The 24,320-nt window shown below is 41.7% G+C and overlaps 1 protein-coding gene across 4 annotated transcripts; it reads left to right on the forward strand.

The window, feature by feature from the left end:
- The first annotated feature begins 60 nt into the window (after window positions 1-60).
- On the forward strand, window positions 61-18,764 carry YPEL1 (yippee like 1). Of its 4 annotated transcripts, none has more exons than XM_053369299.1 (6): window positions 61-165; window positions 7,410-7,692; window positions 13,400-13,443; window positions 14,058-14,081; window positions 14,966-15,074; window positions 17,539-18,764. In XM_053369299.1, exons 2-6 carry the CDS (start codon window positions 7,576-7,578, stop codon window positions 17,626-17,628), a joined length of 384 nt encoding a protein of 127 aa, XP_053225274.1. In that variant the 5' UTR covers window positions 61-165; window positions 7,410-7,575; the 3' UTR covers window positions 17,629-18,764. The 4 variants fall into 4 exon arrangements, with proteins under 4 accessions (XP_053225274.1, XP_053225277.1, XP_053225276.1 ...); XM_053369301.1 differs by lacking the exon at window positions 61-165 and adding an exon at window positions 246-268; XM_053369300.1 differs by lacking the exon at window positions 61-165 and adding an exon at window positions 2,166-2,278.
- The last annotated feature ends 5,556 nt before the right edge of the window (window positions 18,765-24,320 follow it).

Genomic DNA, 24,320 nt, shown 5'->3' on the forward strand with positions numbered 1-24,320 from the left:
AGCAGCAGCGGCGGCGGTTGGCGCTTTCTATGACCCCCCCCTCTCCTCCCTCACAGGACACACAAGCCCACCCACCCCGCTGCCCGCCTCGCTTCGGGGCATGGTCGGCGGCGCTCGCTGAGGAGGCGGCGGTGGCGGCGGCGCGACCCTGGCCCCCCACAGCAGGTAGCCACTCTCCACCTCCACGGCCGCTTGGTGTTCCCCTGCCCTTTTTTCCCGGCTGGGACGAGGAAAGAAGGAAGAAAGGGCGACTGGGCTGTGTGTGTGTGTGAGTTGGTGTTTGGCGGGGGGGCATCTCGATAGGGTGGGGGATACGCTCCCCACACATTCCAGCGTCTTGTCTCCCTCCCTCCCCCTTCTCTTTCATTCCTCCCCCCCCAAAAAAAAACCACCTGAGGATTGTGAGGAGTTCAGGTAATCCTTCCTGGAAGGGTTGTCACTGATGGGCAGGATCAGTTTATAATTGGGGTGGACTTGTCCTTTCCTCCTCCCCAACATTTGTGATCCAAGAGGTATTTTTTTTTGGGGGGGTGAACTTTGGGGCTGATGACGATCCCTTTATCTGTATGGTTGCCTCTGTTGGAGGGAGGTAGGGTATTTATATTGTGTGTGTGTCCGGTCAACTTCTTTATTGACTATATTTTCATATTCCCTGGAGGTTCAGAGGGGCTTACAGCAACTTCCCAAAATGATGTTTGTTGTTTGGGCGATGATATCCTGCCTCTGCTTAACCAGCCTCTATGTAAACCAGCCAAGGCTTTTGAAAATATGAACAGGCTACAGTTCTACTGCTTATGTACTCAAAATCCACACTCAAGTTCAGTTATTTCCAAGGTGTAAGTATGTAGGATTGCAGCCTAGGAAGACAGCAACAGTAATACAAAAGGACAGGGAAGCAATTGCATTCAGATAATGAGCATCTGACAAACAAAAGTGTTATAAAAGTAATTCAGAAAAATATAAAAAAAATACTCTGGGATAGTGATGGCCTTGACTAATACTTATTAATTTGCTAATAACTGCAATGTTTATATTCTATTGCATCCTCTTGGCAGAGGCAGCTTACAGCAATTTCAACATCATCTGATCTCTTGGAGCCTCTTAAGATGAGAACCTTAAGTAATGTGGTCTGTTTGGCCTGAGGAGAAAGAATTATTTTATTTTTTAAAATTTCCTCAACTTAGTAAGTGATATTATGAGCCTCGTACTAGTCCTTGAGTGCTAGATTTATTTACTTGAGTTTTTTTGGTGTCTTGTTGTGACACTGAAAGTTTAGAATGGCTAAAACCAATTTTAGTGGCGTCTGTGGGCCTCATGTCTCTTCCAAGGGCTCACCGTTAAAAGATAAATAAATCCTGAACAAAAGAAGAGAAATCTCCCAACACATGGAGGAAAAGAATAGTTGTTTTTCTATTTGCTGTAGAAGGAAAAGAATTGTGCATCCTTGAGAAAGGTCTGATCAGAGCTGCTAGCCAGGGACTCCTGTTACCAGTTTGTCTCAAATGGAAGTCCAGTTTCTTAATAGAATTGCTATAGGTGAGTGTGTATTGGAATATACTCTGCACAGGCTCAGAAACCCAATAGCATGCAACAATGCTTTGTATGTTCTAGAGTTTTTTTAGATTCAAATTTAAGCATCTGTTTGCATACACACAAAAGGCTCCCCTCTTCCTTCTCCCTTGTTTGAGCAGTCTGAGAAAGGAGTGCAGGGGGATTTGGCTTTTGCAGCCTGTGGAGGTAATAGGGGACACAATAGCCTCCATGAGGGTTTTTTGTTTAGAAAGAAATTGTTTTGCAAGATGGGTGTTGTTGTTTTTAATTAGCGTGTTACCGAGAGGGGGACAAGAGCTTATCCTAGCCAATTCAGTTCTGTAATCTTCTGTATGCGTCGGTGATTTAATTTCCTTCTCACGCTCCGCACTCCCTTTGCCCCTCCATCTTTCAGGGCTGCGCACCACAAGGGCGGTATGTTTACCCCTGATCATAGCATCGCAGAAATTCCCTGCAAGATGCAGGCGGTCCTTGAGCCTGTTATCTGGGGCAGTAGAACAGTAAACATCTCTGGGTCGGTTTTGTGTCCCTCTGCCTCCGCAAGCTCTTTGTCGGTTTGGTGCGGGGGGGGGCGTTTTGTTTGCTGCTCGGATTCGCACATTTTTCTATGACGATCGTGCTGAGCAGCTGGGGGGGTCGTCTATACGTGCCGCCCCTTCTGCAGTTTCTTGTGGTTTTGGAGCCTGCTAGGCTGCTATTCAATGGCTCGAACAAGTAAGCTCCAGAGGTAAGGGGATTTGCGTTCAGCTTCAGCTGCAGAACCGGATCTGTTTTGCTTTGCTTTGTTTGTGACTGCATGCTGGCTTGCTCTTTTCCGTCAGCCCTCGAGGCTTTTTCCTCGCCAGATCTTTCGCTTTCATTGATTTAACCGCAGAAAAGAGAACTTGCCCTTTCTCCCCCTCCCCTTTCGGTTTCGTGGTGGTTGGAATTCGGGGCAGAGAGGAACTGGAATTCTGGCTCGAGCTGATCGCCCTGCGGCTGGACAAGGAAATGAAGCTGGAAAAACACCTTTCCTCCCCGACCTTGTGCCAGAACTGGACACCCCCCACCCGGGGCAAGTCGAAGCCAGCGTGCTTCGCTGCGCTCTAGGTCGACCCCACCGGGGGCGCTCAGACACTGTTTGTAAACAGCGCCAGAAAGTGAGCCGTTTGCAGCCGCCGTTGGCCTTTTGTTTTGATCCACCGGGCGCGGACTGGCTGTGGCAGGGGCTGGCTGCTGCTGCTGTGGGTAGGCTGGCTGGGACTTTGCTGCTGCACGTCCGTTCATCTCCCCTCCCCTCCTCCGTGCTGTATTGTCCAAAGCAGACTGGAGGTGCATGTTTATTTTTAGAATGTTGCTTCTCGCAGTGCCCTTGCCTTTCTCCGTGAAAAGTTGCATTTTCCACAAGGCTCCGAACCCATTGTTTCTACACTTCAGAGGAGGAACAGGCAAAAGAAAGGGTAGGAGGAGATGTTTTGGTTAAAATCAGAGCAGGCAGTGATGTTTTGCTTTGTGGTCTGAGTGTGTGGTGAGTTTTTGGTTAGAAAACTCTAACAACAGCCCATGAAAGTGAAAAACAAATCTTCACAAGTCTTTTGTATCTGGTTATTTTAGCATTGTTTGAAGTTTAGTAAGGGTGAGGTCTATTAAATGGTCTTATGGAAATGTGTTTTCACAGAAGCCACTTTAGCACTGTCTACAATGCAGCAACATCTATTTCTATGTATACATTTGATGCAGTCTGGATGGCTGGTGGATCAAAAAGGTTCTTTAGCGTTAACAGACTTCATGGGAAAGTCCAAGGCAGGAAAACAAGATTGATCTTTCTGAGTTCTTGGTTACTGTTAATGGGGGGTGGGAAGCAACTTAGCTTCAGTTATATGAACAATTATCCAGCCACATTTTATGTGTCTTACATAACAAATCTTAGGGGTTTTAAACTTAGCAAAAACCAACTGTGCATGTTTATTCAGAAATAAATACTTCTCTGCTTATTGCAGCTTACTCTCAGATAAGTATGGATAAGGGTATAACCCCAATTTTTGTAGTTCATATTTAATAGAAGCCCTTTTAGTAGCTTGGTAAAAACATGAATGAAATTAAGGCTTATTATAGTACAAAACCTCTATAAATATAATGTATGAAATAGCAGTGGGACATGCTGTATAATAGAATCAAATGACCTGTTGCTTGTGTTCCTGATAAAAGCTATTTAATGGTTTGAGAATATCTTAATATTCTGTAGATCTGTTGTATGCTGATAACGTTCTGTTGCAGCTAACATGCTTAAATATTTGTTTATACATCCGGGTGCAGAATTAGGACAGCCCACTATGCTTAAGATTGGCTGCTGCTTGCCTACTAAGATTACGCTTTCCTTCAAATGACATCATGCTGGTAGACAGAAGAGCTAACATTGTATTCATTCAGTGTACGAATTGTAATATCACATGAAAATAACACTTATTTATCCATCTAATAAAATGGGTAGCATGTTCAACTGGGAGTAGCAAGGGCATGATGAAAATGAAAATTGTGTCTTAATTGCGTCTAGAATGAATGTTTGAAAAAACATATGTTTTTGAGAAAACATATGAAAAAACATATGTTCCAATGCTTGAACCTGTTTTCACATGGGGCTTGGCAGAGAATATCAGATTTGTACAGCATGCCCTTGTGTATAGTTAGTATTTTAGGAGACAAAACTCCTTTAGTGTTGTGAAATGGAATGGGGGGGGGCTTGGGTAGTTGTTATTACAATCTCAGTCAGATTTGCTGACACATTTAAAAGGGTAGTCTTTTCATAGTTCAGTAAATTTGAGCTCTACTGTATTTTCATCTCTCTCTTTTTGGTACTTCTGTAAACCTCAGGATTCGCCCACACCTGTAGTGTGTGGATGGTGCTGTTTTGGTTGCAGTAGGTATGACAATTCATGTAGGTCTGTTTCAAGGAAACTACTGTTGTTTGTTTGTTCCTTTCTATACCACAAAACTGAAAGCTATGTAGTGTACAATATGACTTTGGTTTAAAACCAAAGCAACATAACAAATACAATTGAACCAAACTACATTAAAAATACAAACAAACAGAAGCACAGAATGGGTCATCTAACAAGAAGGTTCTAAAAAACAAGTTAATCCTTTTCATCAGAATGCTCCCTGAAATAATTAAGTATTGGTGCCTAAAACTCATTATAGTTGGTGCCAGCTTGATTTAATTAGGTAGACTGCCTATAAACCGGGTGCCACCACACTAAATGCACAATCTATGTCACTGCCAGGCAGATTGCAGATATCAGGGAAAGGTATATGAATAGTACTTAATCAAGGGTTCAGAAATCCTTGGCTTAACTTGTTAGGCAGTTATTATCCTTGAGCCCTCGGTTCCCCTATATCTCCTGTCTGTGCCTGTGGCGGTGGAGTTTGGGAGGAAAAAACTTTGTCTTGAAGATTTGACAGATGGTTCAGTCTTATGCAACAGCCCAGTCAAAAATACAGAAAGACCCAACCCTTGATTCCAGTGCTTTATAAATGCTTCCAGAGACTGTGGGGAAGCACTGAGAAGGTCCCATTGCTTATTCTGAAGATCTGTAAAGGATGAAACAAGACCTCCCCCCGCCCCGAAGTTATCTGTGCATGCCAAAGAACATGGGAGGGGTCTATTCATGTTTCATTTCTCACAGGATTTTTGCACAATGCAAAACTGCACAAAGGAAGTGCAAAGGGAAGCATGTTCCTCCATGTTCTCTGCAGTTCCTCAAGAACTCAGGGAAAGGACTAGTCAGCAGAGGGAGGATAGGGGTTATTGCACTTCCTTGCACCACTGGGGGGATCTGTGCATCCCTGGTCTTAGTTAACAAGAAACATAATTGTGAAGTTCATGAGACACTCTGCACATAAGCTTTAAAGTAGGATAGTTGAGAATTGATGAGTTTACAAATTTAAACAAACTTTAAACAAAAGTTAAAATGAAGCCAGATTAAAATATCTGAATGTAAAACAAAAAACATTATGTCCACAAAAATAATCCTTTAAAACTCAAATCTGTGACATTATCACATGCATTGAAGCATGTAAACTATTTTTATTTTCAACTTACAAAACACAATTAATAAACTTTAAATGTGCTGCCATTGGCAATACAGTATTAAAATTCCTTTAGAATTCCCTTCTCTCTCTCTAAGAACTGGATTAATTACTGCCATTGATTTTAATAAATTTAATTTTGAGATTTGATTTTAGGTGAATGCCTTGCCTCATGTTGCCTACCTTAGATCTGCAAGGCACAGGCTCATTAATTTTAAGAAGGTTTGTGAATCCAACATTATATCTAATTATACATTTATATTGTCCAAAGACTGAATTACTGCTTTCTCCTCTTGCCCACTCCCCCATTTATCTTGTTACAGGAATTATTCAGCCACCACTATGACTGAATAATTAGCCAGAGGCTCAGATCAGTCACTGTAACTAACCATAGTTTAGGACCTAAACTATGATTTGAGCTTCCAAATATTAAACAAGCACTTTTATGGTTTAGAACTGTTTGCTATGGCCCTCCTTTCTCCCAGCATACAAGTTCACAATTTCATTTCCCATCTCTTTGCTGAAGCAGCCTCTGTAGTGACACCCATATAACACCAGTTTTTAGAATTCAGACATTGCACCAAACTATGGCTTGCAAACCCCATATTACCTTAATGGTTGTCCCTGTTCTTATTTGCTGTTTCTGGCTGCATAATATATGGTACTGCATTGACAACAGTCCTTTTTGGAGGGAGTTATTGTTTACACTTGTTATTGCTACCACACCATAATCTTTGTGCCTTTCTAATTTTTACTACCAATGGAAAATCCCAGTTTCTTGACTGTCCTTGTTGAAATTGATAAAGAAATGGTTAAAATGTTGATAGTGTTTTCCCACCTCTATCTTCACTCAGATTGATTTATTATGGGATACAGCATTGGTACTAGATGTCTGTGGTCTCCAGACCCTAAGTTCATTATTACATATTAGAATCAAATGAGACCACCCTGAAGCTTGAGAATCTGAAGAGAATGTGTCTCTTGCTTCAGCTGGCTGATAATGAACAGAGGTTTATGAGTGTCGGGCATTCATGGAGTGATACCGTCTGCCAAACTTCTGGAAATTATCTTCCTTTTGAGCAGCAGTATTTCTTATAGAAAGCTGTTCGAAGAGGCTACACTGCAAAGTTTTTGAATCCACATAGTTCAGTATTTATTTGGGCTTTAGCTGTGTTTAAACATCCTTATAAACTATGGCTTATTGTGATGGAAATGAGCCAAGTGAGCCTTGGACTCATATGCTCCCTGTCTTTCCCCTCCTTCTCCAGTGTGGCTGCAAGTTACTTGTTTCATTCAAACCTGACAACCTGTGGTTAACTATGGTTTGATTTAAACAAACAGACTTCAGAATGCACTTACTTTGTGGGGAACCTATGGGCAGAAAGTTTCATAGCTGGCCTACCCAGCAACTATTTTGTGTTGGCTGAGTGGAATGTTAGTTACGCTTGCCTTTTGTTCATCCAGCTGTTTTACCACCCTTGAGTTTCCAGTGCTTGTGTTAGCATACAGCCCTCTGTTGCAGTGTTCCCATCTCCCTTTTGGATGGGAGGTTGGGAGCACCTCAGTATTACAGTGCAAGAATAGGGCCCCTCCTCTCCTCTCCCATGTAGGACTCTGTGGCATATACATGCAGGCATGATATTTTAACAGGGAGCAACACTGCATGTAACTTAAGGTACCCATTTTATTTTAAACTTACACTAATGATGAAATGGAGAAGTTAAATGTTTAATTAGAAATATGTACTATAAAAAGACTTGAAGTGGCTTATATGCTTCTTTCTTCCGTTGCAGGTTTTGATTGTTTCTTCTGTGGCGTTTGTGTGGAAGCTGCCACACACACTCCAGAACAACAACGGCTTTTGCTTGCATTTTCCAGTGTTTCTTTTGTCAGCAAGTTCAGCAAAGTTGTAATTCTTCAAGTGCCAGCCCTGATCAGAGTGAAGAACTGGCCACAGAGATGGTAAAAATGACAAAATCCAAAACGTTCCAGGCTTACCTACCAAACTGTCATCGGACCTACAGTTGTATCCACTGCAGAGCCCATCTAGCCAATCATGATGAACTAATTTCCAAGGCAAGTGGCCTGTCTCTAGACCTCATGAATGCATGATCTGGTGCCTGTTTGTAACTGCCATAATGAGACAAAAAGATACACCAAAAGCTATGTGTTTCAGGGTCTATTAGAAATACACTGCATAAGAATTTACATAATGTATTTCCTGATTACATTCTGTTTGTGTTCAGGTGCTACTTCTTGAGGTGTGTTTGTTCTCTTCTCAGGCCGGAATGATGTGTAATTGATATTTTAAAAGAAGTGCTCTTAATGTGAAGCACATTGATCAGGGTTGTGGTCACTTGAGGTAATGTGACTAACCTGCTTGTTTTAGTTTGTTGCATGATTCTTCTAAAGAGAATCACTGTGTAACTTACACTATGTTCAAATGTTAATGTGTTCTTAATATTCAAGTACAGAAGATCTAGTATGCAGACATGAAATCTAAACCAACTAGCCAGCCATGTGAAGAAAATAGTCAATGGATTGAAGTATGCAGAGATGTATATCTGGTCAGTTGAAAAAGAAGGGTGGGTGGGTTTCTTCTGTGTATGTTCTGCAGCTAGACCTGTCCAGTGAGAGCATTCCTGAAGTGAGGAAGCATGCTTTTCAAAACTACAGTGGTACCTCGGGTTACATACGCTTCAGGTTACAGACTCCGCTAACCCAGAAATAGTGCTTCAGGTTAAGAACTTTGCTTCAGGATAAGAACAGAAATCGTGCTCCGGCAGCAGGAGGCCTCATTAGCTAAAGTGGTGCTTCAGGTTAAGAACAGTTTCAGGTTAAGAATGGACCTCCGGAACTAATTAAGTACTTAATCCGAGGTACCACTGTACTTTCTTTTGTTCCTTGTTTTCCCCTTTATGCATTCATTTGAAGGACTTTTGGTAACAACTGTGAATCAAGGCTCTTCTTTGAGATCTGTATATATGAAGAAACCTCTCACCAGGCAGTTTTCCCAACTCCTATGCAAAGATTTGGGAGTTTCTATGTTTCTGAACTGAGAGACCATATTCTCCCAAGCATATATTCATATTCACCTGCTCTGTATCCACTCTTCATGTGCATTGGGGAGGAATTTGGACCTTGGGAAGAGCATCATCTGATATTCAGATTTTCCCTCACAGCAATGGGGTCTCTCATGATTGCTATATGCTGCGATCTACATGCATATATTCTGAAGAGTATGCATTTGTTAGCAGTTGGTACAGCACTGGTTTGTGCTGCAGATTTAAGCTTACCACACAGAAACACAATAAAGGAAAAATGACAAGAGAAATGCTCCCTCCACTGATTTTTGTTTCTCCCCCTCACCCCCAGCCAATTTTGCATCAAAATTAAGGGAATAATTTTTTTAAACAAAGTATATTCTGTAAAGAAACCTCATATAATTTTGTACTTCCTGTGTGTTAAAAATAGTATTGTATTCTCAGGTAAAAACATAATAAACAATCTACTAAACATTAAAAATGGTTTCAGACTGACAATTTGTCTAACACCCATCTTCTTTAATTGTTACAAGTTTAGTATACTGTGACTAATAAGTTGGTGGGACAGGGTCATGTAACTGTAATTAAACGTACTTAATTAGGGTAATTGGTATAGTTTTTAGATGACAAGAGAGAGGTGAGGGTTTCCGCTACAGTTATGGATTTTTTCAGTGCCTGGTTTTCCTAATTAGGTATGTTCACAAGACTGTGATGGGATGAAAATTGAATACATAGCAGTAATTTAAAGGTGTAAATGATTGGGTATGCCTGTTTTAAAAACAAACACTACAGTGCAATTAGTTGACTCACTGTTGCCCTTAAAATAAAACCAAACACTCCCTGGTTTGCAAACTACACGGCGTGGTGATATGTGAATCACTCACGCTGCTGAAAAGATGGGAGGAAGATTGCTTTCCGGTGTATCTTGCAACCCACCAATTCTGGTGCTCATCCGGAATTCCTGTTTCTTCCAGGAATGAATATTGGAGGGCAGATTTCCTAGGAACTCCCACTATTGCAGTAACATACTGGGTAACCTTCCAAAGAGAGCTATTAGCAGCTTAGCTTCAATCATCCTCATGCGCTGACATTGAAACAAATATTACTAATTGCCGAGGTGTGTGTGTGTACACTTTGCACACAAATGGCAATGGCTAGTGGATGGTACAGATATGTGTGATGCTGTGATTGTGTTGCGTACAAATTCTGTAAAGAAGGGGTGTAGCACCTTGTGAATCTGATCTTACTGGCTTAGCTTCATTTCCCTCCCTCTAGCCCTCCCACAGGCTATTTATTTGCCTGAATAGTGGTACCTCAGGTTACAAACACTTCGGGTCACAAACTCCGCTAACCTGGAAGTAATACCTTGGGTTAAGAACTTTGCCCCAGGATGAGCACAGAAATCGTGCACCGGCGGCGGCAGGAGGCCCCATTAGCTAAAGTGGTACCTCGGGTTAAGGACTGTTTCAGGTTAAGGACGGAGCTCCGGAAGGAATTAAGTTCATAACCTGAGGTACCACTGCAATTTTTAATCTTATTTTTTTATTCAACTGCAAGACCATTTTACCCTGCTTGATGTATATTGGACATGGGACTTGTTAATAGCTCTTGAACAATTAAATAATATGAATCACAGGAGCCAATACTTGGAAAGGCAACTAAGCTGTAATAAAACAGGCACTAATAAAATTCTTAACCCTGAGTATTATAAGTAACAATAACAACTTATGGCTATAAGCCATAAATTTGTGACTCACAATTTTGCTGTTTGCTGCACATCAGTATTTTGGCACACGTTTTCTCAGGCACAGCATATGTTAAAATATATGGTGTAACTTTCTCTGATCTCTTCTGACAGGGTGGTAATGAAAACCAAATGAAGTACCGGTAATCTTGGAAATTTTGCTGGTTTATGGAATAGACATCATTTTACAGCCATTTTTATGTATTCAAATTCCTGTTTGAGATCTGTATTCCCCTTTGACCTATTAGGTAGCAATGATGATGAATTCAAGAGGTTAATTTCAAGTACAGTGGTGCCTCGCAAGACGAAATTAATTCGTTCCGCGAGTCTTTTCGTCTTGCGATGTTTTTCGTCTTGCGAAGCACGGTCCGTCGCAACTGCGCCTCTTCAAGCGGCTTTAAGAAAAAAGGGAACAAACTCACAAGACGTTTTCGTCTTGCGAAGCAAGCCCATAGGGAAAATCGTCTTGCGAAGCATCGCAAAAAACGAAAAACCCTTTCGTCTTGCGCGTTTTTCATCTTGCGAGGCATTCGTCTTGCGAGGTACCACTGTACTGTATATATCTAGGGAGTCTAGGAAGGTGCTTTGATACAATTGCATTCCATATGAATACAATGTGGGTTCTAGGTGGTGCAGAATCCCATCTCCTCCTGTACAAATTTGCATGTAGTGCGAAAGGGGCTGTCACCTCCTGTTTTTTTCTGCTCAGCATCTGGTACTCTGAGGAGAACTATTAATACAGTGGTACCTCTGGATGCGAACGGGATCCATTCCGGAGCCCCATTCGCATCCTGAAGTGAAAGCAACCACGTATGCGCGAGCGGCGAAACCCGGAAGTAACGCGTTCCGTTGCTTCCGGGTCACTGCGGAGTGCAACCCGAAAATGCTCAACCCGAAGCTACTTCAACCCAAGGTATGACTGTATGGGGATTCTTATTTCAGATTTTAAAAATGGATCGTACCACTGTGTAGCTGGAGGTTCCTAAGGGTTGGTGGCATCTGTTTCAGTGAAACTTGTGAATGCTCTAGCTCATGATAATGTTAGCATGTTTATGTGTTACTCTATCCTTTATCAATTCTTCCATTTAACTGTAAATGGACACAGACATTCCTTCAGGAATTCTGAATCTTCCATATGTGATACTTTTTAGCATCATGGACTCTAGAGTCTTTGTGTGTCTGCCATCTACACACCGCAACATTTTCTGCCACTTAGTTAACAATGTTTCCAGGATTGACAGTGTTTGAAATAAAAATAATTATTTAGGAATAGTATACATGTTGTATTAAATTTCTGACCTATGTGAACTTTTACGTGCTCTATAATGGCAATCCTGCTGAATCTGGGCATTCACCAGGTCATAAGTAACCGCATAGAGCTTATTTGTAAGAGGTTGCTAGATAACTGCTAGGAACAGTTTTACTGAATACAATGGAACCTCGGGTTGTGAATGTGATCCGTGCAAGAGGCATGTTTGCAACCTGCAGCATTCGCAGCCTGCAGCGCCGCATCTGCGAACACGTAGATCGCGATTTGGTGCTTCTGTGCATGTGCAAAGCGCCAAAACCTAGAATCAACCTGTTCTGGTACTTCCAGGTTTGGCGCAGTGCGCAACCTGAAAATGCGTAACCTGAAGCGTCTCTAACCCGAGGTACCACTGTATTACCATTTTGTCTCAGATTGGTTCCTTCTGACTTTGTTCACTAAGAACATTCTCAGATTCATATTATCTCCTTGATGGCCTGATAGCTTAGCACAAGAATTAAAGACTAGCTTTAGTTGGCTTTTTGCAGGGAGGGGGAATCTGTTTTTTTAACCAAAAAAGGGAGCCAGCCAGATTGGTAAAATGGGGAGAGGAGGACCTAAGACTTGCTGCTTGTTCTGGTGGGTTGATTCTAATTTGTTTCCTGCTCCCCCATTCATCATCTCCCCTTCAGACAGTGCTTGACCCAGGGGTGCCAACTTGAATAATATATTGGGGGGGCAGGTGAGACACCCCCCCACATAATCGATCACACACCATTTGAATGGCAATTCCTATTTATTTATTTTATTGGGGGGCAAAGACCCAAGGGGTTGGCTCTCCAGACTCATTTTTTAAAGCACCAGTTATAACTGAGTGTCAATTTTAAATCTCCAGTTTTAATTGTGTCCCTTCTAACACATTAGAACGCTGTAGTGGGGTGGGGAGCACTTTGACAGCTTCACACACACACCCCAACTTGAAACTCTAATAGCTCAAGAGCCAAATGGAGAATGCCCAGTGAACTCGTATGTTTTCTAGTTATCCAATTTTAATTTTCTGTAATCCTATACAATTACACCTGTGTCATTTTTTGGCTTAGTTTAGGGAATAATGACCAAAGTTAATTAAAAGCAAAATTTATTTAAAACTTATTTAGCTTACTAAATAAGCAACACAGAAAAGTAGAGGGCAAAGTGAGTGCAATAAATTATTGAGAGGCAAATCCATGTATTTTTCACATGTTTTATTTCAATAATGTTTCAATAATGTAAGGTAGACTGTTACTGTCCCCATATTACTGATGGGGAAGGAAGAGAGTGGATTGCCTTAAAACAGTGTGTGTTAAAACAGCTAACTCCTATAGCTAAGGTTTTGAACTGTGCCAGATCTTTCTTTGCTATACTACGTTATGTTAATTATCATACCTTTTCTTTTGTCTATTGCAGCAGTGTCAGACACTGTTGGCTTAAAGAAGGCACTATACCTAGCAGTAGCTGCACAAACACTTGGGGAAAGATTTGGTTTTGAGATTAGAGCTTAGACAATGAGTTTCTAGCCCCATGTGGCAGATCGGAAGAATAATTACTTGGAACAATACATGCAGCTGAATTTGCACTTAACATACAATGTACTAGTTTCAAAGTTCAGGTGGAATGCTTTGATTTGCCTCTTCATTGAGACAATGTTTTAGTGTTTTTTTAAAAAATATATATATATATATATGTATATGTCTTCTTTTTCTTTTACAGTCCTTTCAGGGAAGCCAGGGGCGAGCCTACCTCTTTAATTCAGTGTAAGTGCAATTATTATTTTCTGTGGAATAAGAGGACTATTTTACAACAATAGCATGTGAGTGGATTGGCTTGTTGCCTTGGTTTACGCAAGGACCCAAGTCGAGCCTTATGGGATCAACCCAGCAGTCCGTCTAGTCTAGCAATCTGCTTCCCACGGTGGCCGGCAGATGTCTTGGAAGCCATAAACATGGCTGAAATACGGTAGCCCTTCTTTGCTGTTGCTCCCTAGCATCTGGTATTTTGTGGTTTTCAGATACTTTGAATGGACTAAGAGAAGGGTTTTGCTTTGCCTGCAGAAGGCCACACATCCTTCAGTCAGGCACATGTGGAAAGCTTCTGAGGGCTGAACGACTATGACTCAGTAACAGAGTGCATGCTTTGCATGCAAAAGAGCCACAGTTCAATCAAGTCTAGATAAGAAAGGTTCCTGGAGAGATGCTGCCAACCAGTGTAAACAAAACTGAGCTAGGTAGACTAGTGGGCTGACTTGATATAAGACAGCTTTCTATGTTCCTCTTAATTAGCATTGCCAAAAAAGTTATGTTTGGAACCAGCACATATGGAAACATAATTCTAACTATAGATTTTACAATGCAACTTTTTTCTTCTTTAGAGTATCTATTAAAATCCTTTCAAGGTAGGTAATAACTTCTGTTGGTGGCATAGTTAAAAGAAACATGGGATGCTGATGGTGCTGTGGTCCAAACCACTGAGCCTCTTCGGCTTGCTGATCAGAAGGTCGGTGGTTCGAATTCCTGCGACAGGGTGAGCTCCCATTGCTCTGCCCCAGCTCCTGCCAACTTAGCAATTCAAAAGCATGCCAGTGCAAGTAGATAAATAGGTACCACAGTGGTGGTAAGGTAAACAGCATTTCCGTGCGCTCTGGTTTCCATCATAGTATCCCATTGTGCCAGAAGCAGTTTAGTCCTGCTGGCCACATGACCCAGAAAGCTGTCTGTGGACAAACGCCGGCTCCCTCGGCCTGAAAGCGAGATGAGCGCCACAACCCCATAGTTGCCCTTGACTGGACTTAACTGTCCACGGGTCCTTTGCCTTCACCTTTAAAAGAAACATAAAAACAAAGCCATAGTTAAAACCAGGGCTTTTTTTTCTTCCAGCTGGAGCTCACCAGAGCTCAACTCCAGCACCTCTCAGGTGGGCACCATTGCCATTCTAAGAGAACAAGGGAGAACTTCATAATGAGCTCCGGCACCTCTTTTTCTAGAAAAATGGCACTGGTTAAAACAATTTACCTTGTAATTAACACTAGGTCGGAAGTCGCACAGATGTTTTATTTGGTTTGTGTTCAAAAGCTTGGTGTATGTAAGGAGGAACAAGCAAAGCATCTTGGCTTTAAAATAGCTTCTTTGTGTGACGTTGGAAATATTTGCCAAAAATCCTGGTGTGAATGATCTTGAGATTTTGCATCTAGCATTTGCATATATCTTTATATTAATGGGAGGGGAAGGAAGATTCTTATAAAATGACTTATGCTTTTCCCACTCTCTCTCTCTCTTGCAGGGTGAATGTGGGCTGTGGTCCTGCGGAAGAGAGAGTTCTTCTGACAGGCTTGCATGCAGTAGCAGATATTTATTGTGAAAACTGCAAAACCACTCTTGGATGGAAATACGTAAGCATTTGCCCATTTTTGGACATGCAACTGCTTGGATTTGTCTGGTCATTGAAATAGGCTATGTGCAAATGTGGGAGTATCTGTGTTGTCGCCAACTAAGTACTACTCTGAGCAGACTCACTAAAGTTGAGTCTACTCTACACTAAAGTTCAGTGGATCTAGTCTGAGTACCCCAACATTGATACCCTCTGGATCTTGTCAGTTCCTTTTTGATACCCTGTGTTCTTGTCAGACTGGTGGCATGATAAGAAGCCTGAGGATAAATTGACCAAGTCTGGCTACAATTCAGATCCATGGGTAAAAGTTATCCACATCTTAAAGAGGCAGCCCGATCTTCCATCACCAGTTGGCCTTCCTCTAGTGGTATTTGTATTTGTAGTTACTGTTGTTATTACCACCCACCCACCCACCCCAAGAAAGGCACAGGGCAGGCTACAGCAATGTAAAAAGCAACTGTTTAAAGCAAATTACATTCAGACCTGGAGTGGGTCCTAGAAATAGGAATTTCAGTTCATATTTGCTGCTTTGAAGTGTGGCAGGTACCTGACACAGACCCTGCTTACATATGGTGAGGGGCTCATAACAAGCAGTTTTCAGAGCCACTGAATTTGCAAGGGTATCTTTTATTCCACCTGCCAGGGATTCTGCTTTTGTTACTGATGCATGAGGACCTTTCCTTCTGCCATCCCTCTTACTTACTTGAGTGCAGGACTACTGCCACTGGGGATGGGGTGCTCTTAGGGAGAGCCCGGGTTCCTTCCTAGAATTTTCAGTTTTCATAGTACATAGTCTTTTCTTTGCAAAGTCTTCCCGAGTAAGAAGTAAATTTCCCATTTCCCAGGAGCATAAAGGCACTTGAATGAAAATTTATTTTATTAACATTAACTGTACCTTAAATTCAAAGGGTTGTATCCAACCAAGGTTCCATTCACACTATACAATTAAAACACCATGCTGCCACTTTAAACAGCCAAGGCTTCCCCCCCCTCAATAATTCTGGGGGCTGTAGATTGTTAGGAGGCCCCTATTCTCCTTCCAGCGCTATAATTCCCAGAGCAGTTTAACAGTTCTCTCTTCCCAGGGTGATGTGGCCAAAGCCCTGCTTTCAGTGGACGCATTGAAATTAATGGTCCACCATTAGCCACATCCATTACTTTCAATGGGTCTACTAATTTTAGTACGACTGACTTTGCGTTGCTCTGCATTGATACTTCCCCCACCCCTTCCTCTGGAGTATGCCTAGGCTTCCCTCATTGCCATATGTCTGGCCCCACACCTCAAACGGCATCAACAGAGGACATTGACTGGGCTCCCCCATACACTTACTCCTTTTTCACTGGGACAGGATTGCCTGGGTAGAGCTTACATGCCAGCACCACGGGGACTTTGTGATGCACACAGTATTTCATAAAGCATAGGATATGGATTCTGACACTGGGCGGGAACCAGCCTCACGGTCATCTCTGCTGTAACTGTACCTAAAGGAAGTTAATTTCCATAGGATTTGCATTCCTCAAAGTCTGATATTGTAGATGATAGGAATAAAACAAACCCCAAAGTAATCTTCATTAAATTCTGGTTGTTGGTACTGAATAGTTTCTCAATGGCAAAGAAGCATGGGATAGCTTTAAACCAGGCATGCCCAGCTCCCAAGAGACTGTGATCTACTTCCAGTATAAAAAAACTGGCAGTGATCTACCCATTGTCATTGGAGAAAGGAGGAACGTGCGTGGGGTGGGTGGCTTGCCCAGAGTTGTTGAGCTTTTTGGGTGGAGGATTGCACAGAGTTTTTTTAGCTTTCCCCCCATAACTTTTTGTACATGATAAGGATCCCATGATCTACCAGGATTAGCCAGGGATCTACCGGCTTTAAACCAACTGGGAGAGACCTCTGGCCCTTGAGCCTAACTAGACCTTTCAGGCTTTCCAGTGAGGCTGTTCTGGGCTGGCCATCCCCATCTACCATTTACCTGACACCAGGAGCTTGTTAGATAAAGCTGTGGCTGAAAAGGAGCAATCAGGAGCCTTTGAGTTCTCCTGCTTTTGGCGCTGCTTAAATATGGCACCAAATACAAGCCCTGCGGCTTTTGCTCAGGTCACTCTACGGATCATATGGAATCAGGTGACTTGTAGGTGAGCAGCTGTGCCCACCTGACACATATGCCCATGGAGGATTGGCCACTGATTGATCTAGTCCTCTGGTTGAAAGTGGTTTCCACTCTTGCTTTAAATCAACAGTCATCTGCCAATAATTGAGTCCATTGCTCACCTGTGTAAAGTATTGACCTGTTGAGGTTTGAACCAGGTCATCCCTCTTTCGTTCATACAGTGATGCCAAAGTGCATAAAGTACAACAGTTAAGCTGAGCAGTACTCTTGCCTTGCCCCTAACGGATACGTTAAGAAGCGTTCATATTTGAAGCGGCGGATAACGGAATCTAATATTTTATTTTCTTGCCTAGGAACATGCGTTTGAAAGCAGTCAGAAATACAAAGAAGGAAAATTCATCATTGAACTTGCCCACATGATCAAAGACAATGGCTGGGAGTAAATGGGAACACTTCTCTCTCTCTTTGGACAATTAACCTGTGGAACATGCTTTATAAAGACTAATGCAAAAAGGATTTTGGTCCGGCTGGCTGAGAAAATCGCTGCGTTTTTGAAACCTCCAAACTGAGTAGTGTAATTTTGTGCCCCCCTCCCTTTCCCCAAAAGGCCATCTTTTGCCTTTTCCTCTTTGTGTAAGTTTCCCTCTTTTTGTATATGTATTCCTGTGTGAACAGTTGTTTTGGATCGACTTTTTCTACAAACTAGAGGAATAATTCCCTAATTTCAAATTACTTTTAATAGCTAGCGCTCTCTTTTGAACTGTGCTTTTTAAATGCTCCTTCCTTCTGTGCATGCTTTTTTGCCCATCACCTGCCCCAGGATTTTGTTGAAGGCCTGCGTGAACAGTCCTAGAGAGAATGTAAGGCATGTTCCTTCCCCATGACCCCAGACATAGCAATTTCTGTGCTCTCTTTGCAGTGAGAAGGACATAACTTTGTAGTAACCATTAGTTCTTTTCTTTTTCTTTTTTAAAGTACTGCAGCTTGTGTGTATCTTTGGGCAGGTTGGTTAAAGGTTTAGTCAATTGTAACTGGCTGAGGTTTATAAATCCTTGCTTTTATTTAAAGAAAACGAGAAGCGAGGGTGGAATAATAATTTACAAGGTCAACTAACTTATAAGGTCTGACCGAAATCAAAACATTCCTAAGAAAGTTAAACTTTGCTCTTTTAAGAAAGAATGTCTTAGCAAAGTTTTCAAGATCAAAGGATGCAACTATATGCAGCTCTTATTTTTAATGTCATGTAAAATGTCTCGGTACTGTACCTTTAACAGGGACTTGTACATCCACTGAAGTTTTTATGGCTGGTTCCATGTAGCTACATAGTTTTTAATGCACTGGATAAAGAGGTTGATATCAGTGAAGTGATTTGCTCTTGCAGTCCTTAAACACACAGGATTATTTTTGTGTGTGAAAGTGGCCAGAGCCTCTAGCTGTTACCTGTGGGAGGTTGGAAGTTGGGGAGCAGGTAAAAAAAAATGCAAATTGACTTCTTCATGCTAGGTTTTTTAAGGGCCGTTTGATTTGCTGGCTGAATCATCCCTGAGCACATTTTGTAATAAACAGTTATGTGAAATAAGCATCAACTTGTAATTTCCCCCAGCTGCTGCTTTTTGTGGGGTGACTCAGTCAGACACTTCCACTATGTGTGTGTGTGTGTATGTGTGTGTATGTAAAGTTCACTGATGGGAACTTTCCTGCACACTGTTTCAAGAGATTTGAATAATTTTTATGTCATGATTTTTGCATTAATATTCTAAAATTTATGAGAGGAGGAACGGATTGGATGATATTTTACACTAACACCACATAGCTGCTGATAGCATGAATAATATGGAAAAGCCTTACATTGGGAAATCTGCTCCTTTCTAATACAATGTCTTTTACATGGCGTAAGAAAAACTTTGCATTGTTCCTCTCTGCTGGCTGCTGCTATCCTCGTCTGATGGGCTTTCAAGTCTCTACTGCACTTTAGCTATACCTTTCATGTTAAAAGTAAGAGTAATCTTTCCCTAAAGAGGAATTGTCCCTTCCCTCTTCTGTTTGAAGAATTATTTCCCAAGCAAACCATCTGGGAAGTAGTATGGTTACACTGTGATGCAAAAAAAGGATATTGAATATATCTGTTTAAGTGTGTGTGTACATAGTTACCTCTTAGGCATTCAAATCCAAAGAGCTGTACTAGTGACAGCTAGATTCAAATTTTGTTTTGCTGAATGACCTTTTATTCTGGTGCTTAATTTAATATGAATGAGGGTTTGTGTGTTTTTTTTATCCATTAATCTTCAGTACAGTACTTGATCTAAATGTACACTAGAACCAGGCGTTATCTTGACTCATGCCTAGACAGCAGCAGCTTCAGCCACCCCAATCGACCACAAGCCGCTGAAGTTTCTCTTAAGAGGAGCTATTTCCTCGTGAGAAGACTTGGCTCTCTGGTATCCTCCTTAGTGCTGCCATCACAGATCCTGCCAGTCCCCTTGGACTAGGAGTAATCAGCATGGGAACCTAGAATAGGCAGGCACTGTGTGTCTTGTGGGTTAGTGACTTGTGCAAACATCTGTCTGGTGTGCCTCGCTAAATATCAGTAAACTGACTTTATTTATTTTGTATCGCTTTCAAATCGCTTTATCCGAAAGGTCTGGTTTTCCTATCTTCCCTCCGCTGCTTATGGCTGAAACAGTAAATAACTTGAACTATATTCTAACTGGTACAGTATCCACTGCCAACCATGTAAGTACTGAAATCGTAAGCAGATGGGCACTGTTGTTGGCTCACGATGTTGGCTGTAAGCCGTACCAGCTATGAAACTGTCGCTAGAAGCATATCTTTTTCAATAGCATGGTTCCTCCTTGGTTTAAATGTCTCTCACCTAGTACTTACAGGAATTAGAGGACAAATTTCGGTCAGGTCTTTTGGGCAGGAGTTTGAGACTCAAAAGAGTTTGAGAGACAAAATCCAACCTCTTTTTATCAGTGCATTATTCATATTCTAAACCTAAATCACTTAGGTCTAAACTACATGTTGGAGGCAAGCATGTAACTGTAGCCTTCCTTAAAAGTTGAAAATTCACTTTGGGATGAAAAGAGTAGAGACGGGAGATGCTTAGACTTCTCCCTGCTCCAAATCATTTCCCCAGGTATTCTCCCTCTGCCCCCAAGGTTTCAATTGTATGTTTGTATTTTGGGGGCAAGCCATGGGGAGGGCGTGAAGAGGGGCTGGAGTGGAGCTCCTCTTCTCTCTATTGCTTTTCCATTCTTACTAATTCTCCCAAATGTTTTATGATAAAAAAGAGGGGCTTTTATGAAAACACACTTGCACATATTGTGTAGTTTGGCCTTCTGGGTACAAGGTTTCACCTAAACCGTTTGTTAAACCTGGATGCCAAAAACTTGAGATTTTTATTTTTTAGTTGGCACCTGGAGTATCAAATTGCGGGTAAAAATCTAATGCAAGTCATTTGTAGTGATAAGGCATTTAAGAATACCAAATAGAGCAATATTTTTATGGATTTTGAAAAAGGGGATGGGAAGGGTGGTAGAGAATTCTAAATCTAAAAATGATACTGTAGGTATCAAGTAGCATTGCATATTAGATCCTTTGGGGGAAATGAATGATTTTACTTGGATTGTAGGAAGGTCTTTAAAACTGGGTGCTTCAATTTTACAGGTTGGGTGTCAGTAGGATCCAGATACTGCTGGATGTTGGTTGATGTATAAAAGGTCAGTCTGGTTACTGAACTTTCCAGCATTACATAAGCATAATACTTGAACATTTTTCAAAACATTTACCCTCTTAACCATTTTGAGTGTGTGTAATGTATTCTATTTAAGGTTTTGTGTGTTCTTTCTGGGTAAGTTTACGCTATCCCTTCAACTTGAGCACTTTTGTTACCTGTTATTTTTATTACTGTTGGTCTTAACATTTATTATATATATATATATTTTATAAATTGTAACAACGATTTTTTGTGAACTTCTGTGTGCTACCTACTAGCTCCCCCCCCCCTTTTTTTTGGACTAGATGAACTGACTACAAGCTGGTTCTTGGGAAGAATGTTCATTCGCACATACAGAAATTGTGCTCGCAAAGTGTACATGTATTGAGGTGTTTTTCCCTTTGAACTCAATAGCCATGGTTAGCATAAACTAACCAAACAGTATGGCATGACTGAGGGCCAGATCAGGCAATTTAAAAATCTCCTTGTGGAAGAAGGAACGTCTAATCTTGCAGAACCACATTGGCAGGCTCCCAGCAAAGTAAACGCTAGGAAACATTGCCATGACGTGGTCATGCTAGATCAGATGCTAACTTCCTCCATGCAGATGTATCTATAAGGATGCTGATGTGAAGCTTTTTTGTGCATCTGAACTAGCCCCGCTGTGCAACTTTTTCCCCTCTTCCATTTTTTTCTAGCTCCTTTGGTGTGAGCATTACAGTAGTATGAACCAATTTCATGTGGCAGTTATTTCTCTTAACAGCTGTGGACAGCTTTTAACCACTGGAAGAAAACACCAGGCTTCCAGAATATTAAGTTGCATTATTTCACCACTTGTCCCAATAAAAGCTTGCTTCTCGGCCTAATCAGTCTTGTTATACATATGGATTTGACTTGCTGTGCTATTGCCATGAATCCTATCGTGTAACAACCCAGAACAACTTGAACTCGCCTCGGCCCGTTTGTTCAACAAGGCGAGGGAGCATTGCTTTCCTCACGGCCCAAGTTATGTTGTGAAATTGAAATTAGAAATGTCTCTCTAAATTGCTTTATTACCTGTATGATATACCTTATGTCACAGGACTGTGTTATGCATAACCGTTACTGAAAGCTCCCTTGGCGTCGGGTGAAATTAAGACTTCAGAGGAGCAGTGTTTCCCTTTTGAGGGAAAGGGACAGTGCACTTTGGTCATTAATATGAATGTCAGCATTAATTGGGCTGTACCATTTTGATTTCTAATAAATCTGAAATGTGAGATTTACAAAAATATGCTGTTTTTTTCAGAGAAGATTATGGTCTGCTATGATAACCTGTTTTATGACGACTCAACCCAGATAGCCACAGTTTCTTATCCAGCTTTGTATAATGTTGAAAGGAATGACAGCAAATGTTCAAGTTAATGGTACACCATTTGTGTAGAGGCAACCACCAGTAATCTTATGCTGCCGTGAACAGGGATTTCACAGAAGCAAAGTTGGGTCAAAAACACAGGAGTCATAGCAGGTGCCCATTGACTTGTGCCTCTTTGCTGGAACGCTTTTGGAAAAACGCTTACTTTTTGCACAGCTGACGTGGCTTCTTTCTGGTTTTTGTCTTGGCAATACTGTACACAAGTTGTTGTTTCCCTTTATTGTATCTACTTGAGGTATCACAATAAACGTTTTCAGTTTTGTTGAATTTTGTGCTTCCCCCGCCCCTCCCCCTTTGAGAGGATGGAGAAGAGTCACATTTTAAGGAGAAAGCAATTCTTACACAAAACTTGAAGTTTTTGTTGCAAACCTTTAAAGCTACACTTTATGAAAGATTCTAGTTCCACTTTCCCTGGAACACTATTAGGGTGTAAAGGGCAATTGGTGCTGGCTGCTACTGATGTGGGAGAATGATCTGCTGGTCACGGTGTAAAATCCAAAAGTGAAAAAGAAGCAGTAGGGCCAGCACATGAATGTTCACGGTTCTAGTCAGCCATGCCTTCCCCCACAATTGTCTCTTCTATCCTTCCCAGCAGTCAATTCTCAGTCCATGGCAACTGAGCATGCTTGGCGTTCGCTGAGCTATTTCCCTGTAAATAATTATGTCTGTCCTACTTCCTTGCAAGCTTGGGATTCCCTTGAGTTTGCTGGTATGGTTTTGGCTGCATAAGGCTCAAAACCTGGAAAGCTGAAATCGTCATCAGTATATCCTGTTCTCAATCAGTCTGTAAATTCAGTGCCCACCACTGATACCTTATGTATTCCATACGTCAATTTAAAAAAAAAAAAGTATGCTAAATTTTCTTATTCAACTTAAGTATATAGGTAGGAAGGAGATAGTGGCGGACCAGCTATCCCAGACTAATATTGAAATGCTAAGAAGTGTTGGATTAAAGCACAAATGCAAATTCGTAGGCAAAAGGAATTTAGGAGTCTTAATTTTCCTCCATTCTTGGATTGACCAATCATGATTCCAGAATTAGGTATCACTGCCTGCCTGCAGATGGTCCTTTCACAGGGAAAGAGGCAAAAGTTAAAGAGAGCCTATTTTTTCCACCCCATATAAGGCAGAGGATCGCATGTCTGAAGACTGCCCATGGGTTTGCAGAAGAAGGGAAGGAATCCAACCAGAGTCAATAGAGGATAAATTTTCAAGATGCATAAAATGATGTCAAGCCCGCTGTGTTCAAAATAAAAGCTTCCCCAGGGGCTCTGTAAAAACGAGTGTTTGCTTCTCAAAACTGAAGCATAGGCAGGGCAGAGAGAAAGGGGTGCCCTGACCCCACCAGTTCTGGCTCCATTCACTACCAGCATGCAGCCCTTTGACAAATTAAGCAGCCTTCAACTGCTGGAAAAAGTCCCTCCACTTCTTCTATAGAGGCTTCTGTTGGGGAAATAACACCAGAAGGAGCAAAGGTGTTCACTCAGAGCCGTATCCTCGGAGGCCTTGGGAAAGGGTTCACCAGTACAACTTCCTTCCAAGGACAGCTGCAGCATTGCTTGCTGTCAGGAAAACACATGACTCATAAATTTTACGGCTAAGCGGGAGCACCAAGTATTGGTCACTGTAATTTTCCACCCACACTCCTCAACTTTGTATTGTCTTTCTTTCTTTCTTTCTTTCTTTCTTTCTTTCTTTCTTTCTTTCTTTCTTTCTTCTTCCCTCTTCTCTTCTCTTCTCTCTCTACACTAAAGCCAAAACATAATTACAAAAGATAATGGCAATTGGACACTTTTGGACTTTGACACAACATGGATGCTGTGTAAAAGCTGTTAGCAGCTCAACGTTTAAGTTACCTAGAGAGATTAGACAAATGCAAGGTGGATGAAGCTGTGTTCCATTTCCACTGTTGGGAGGGAGGCAACATGTGTCTGAATGCCAGATGCTGGAAAATCACAAGGGGGACAAATAATGTTGTGCTCAGGTCCTGCTTGCACACTGGCCAC

This window comes from Podarcis raffonei, chromosome 16 (assembly GCF_027172205.1).
Source record: "Podarcis raffonei isolate rPodRaf1 chromosome 16, rPodRaf1.pri, whole genome shotgun sequence".
Taxonomy (NCBI): Eukaryota; Metazoa; Chordata; class Lepidosauria; order Squamata; family Lacertidae; genus Podarcis; species Podarcis raffonei.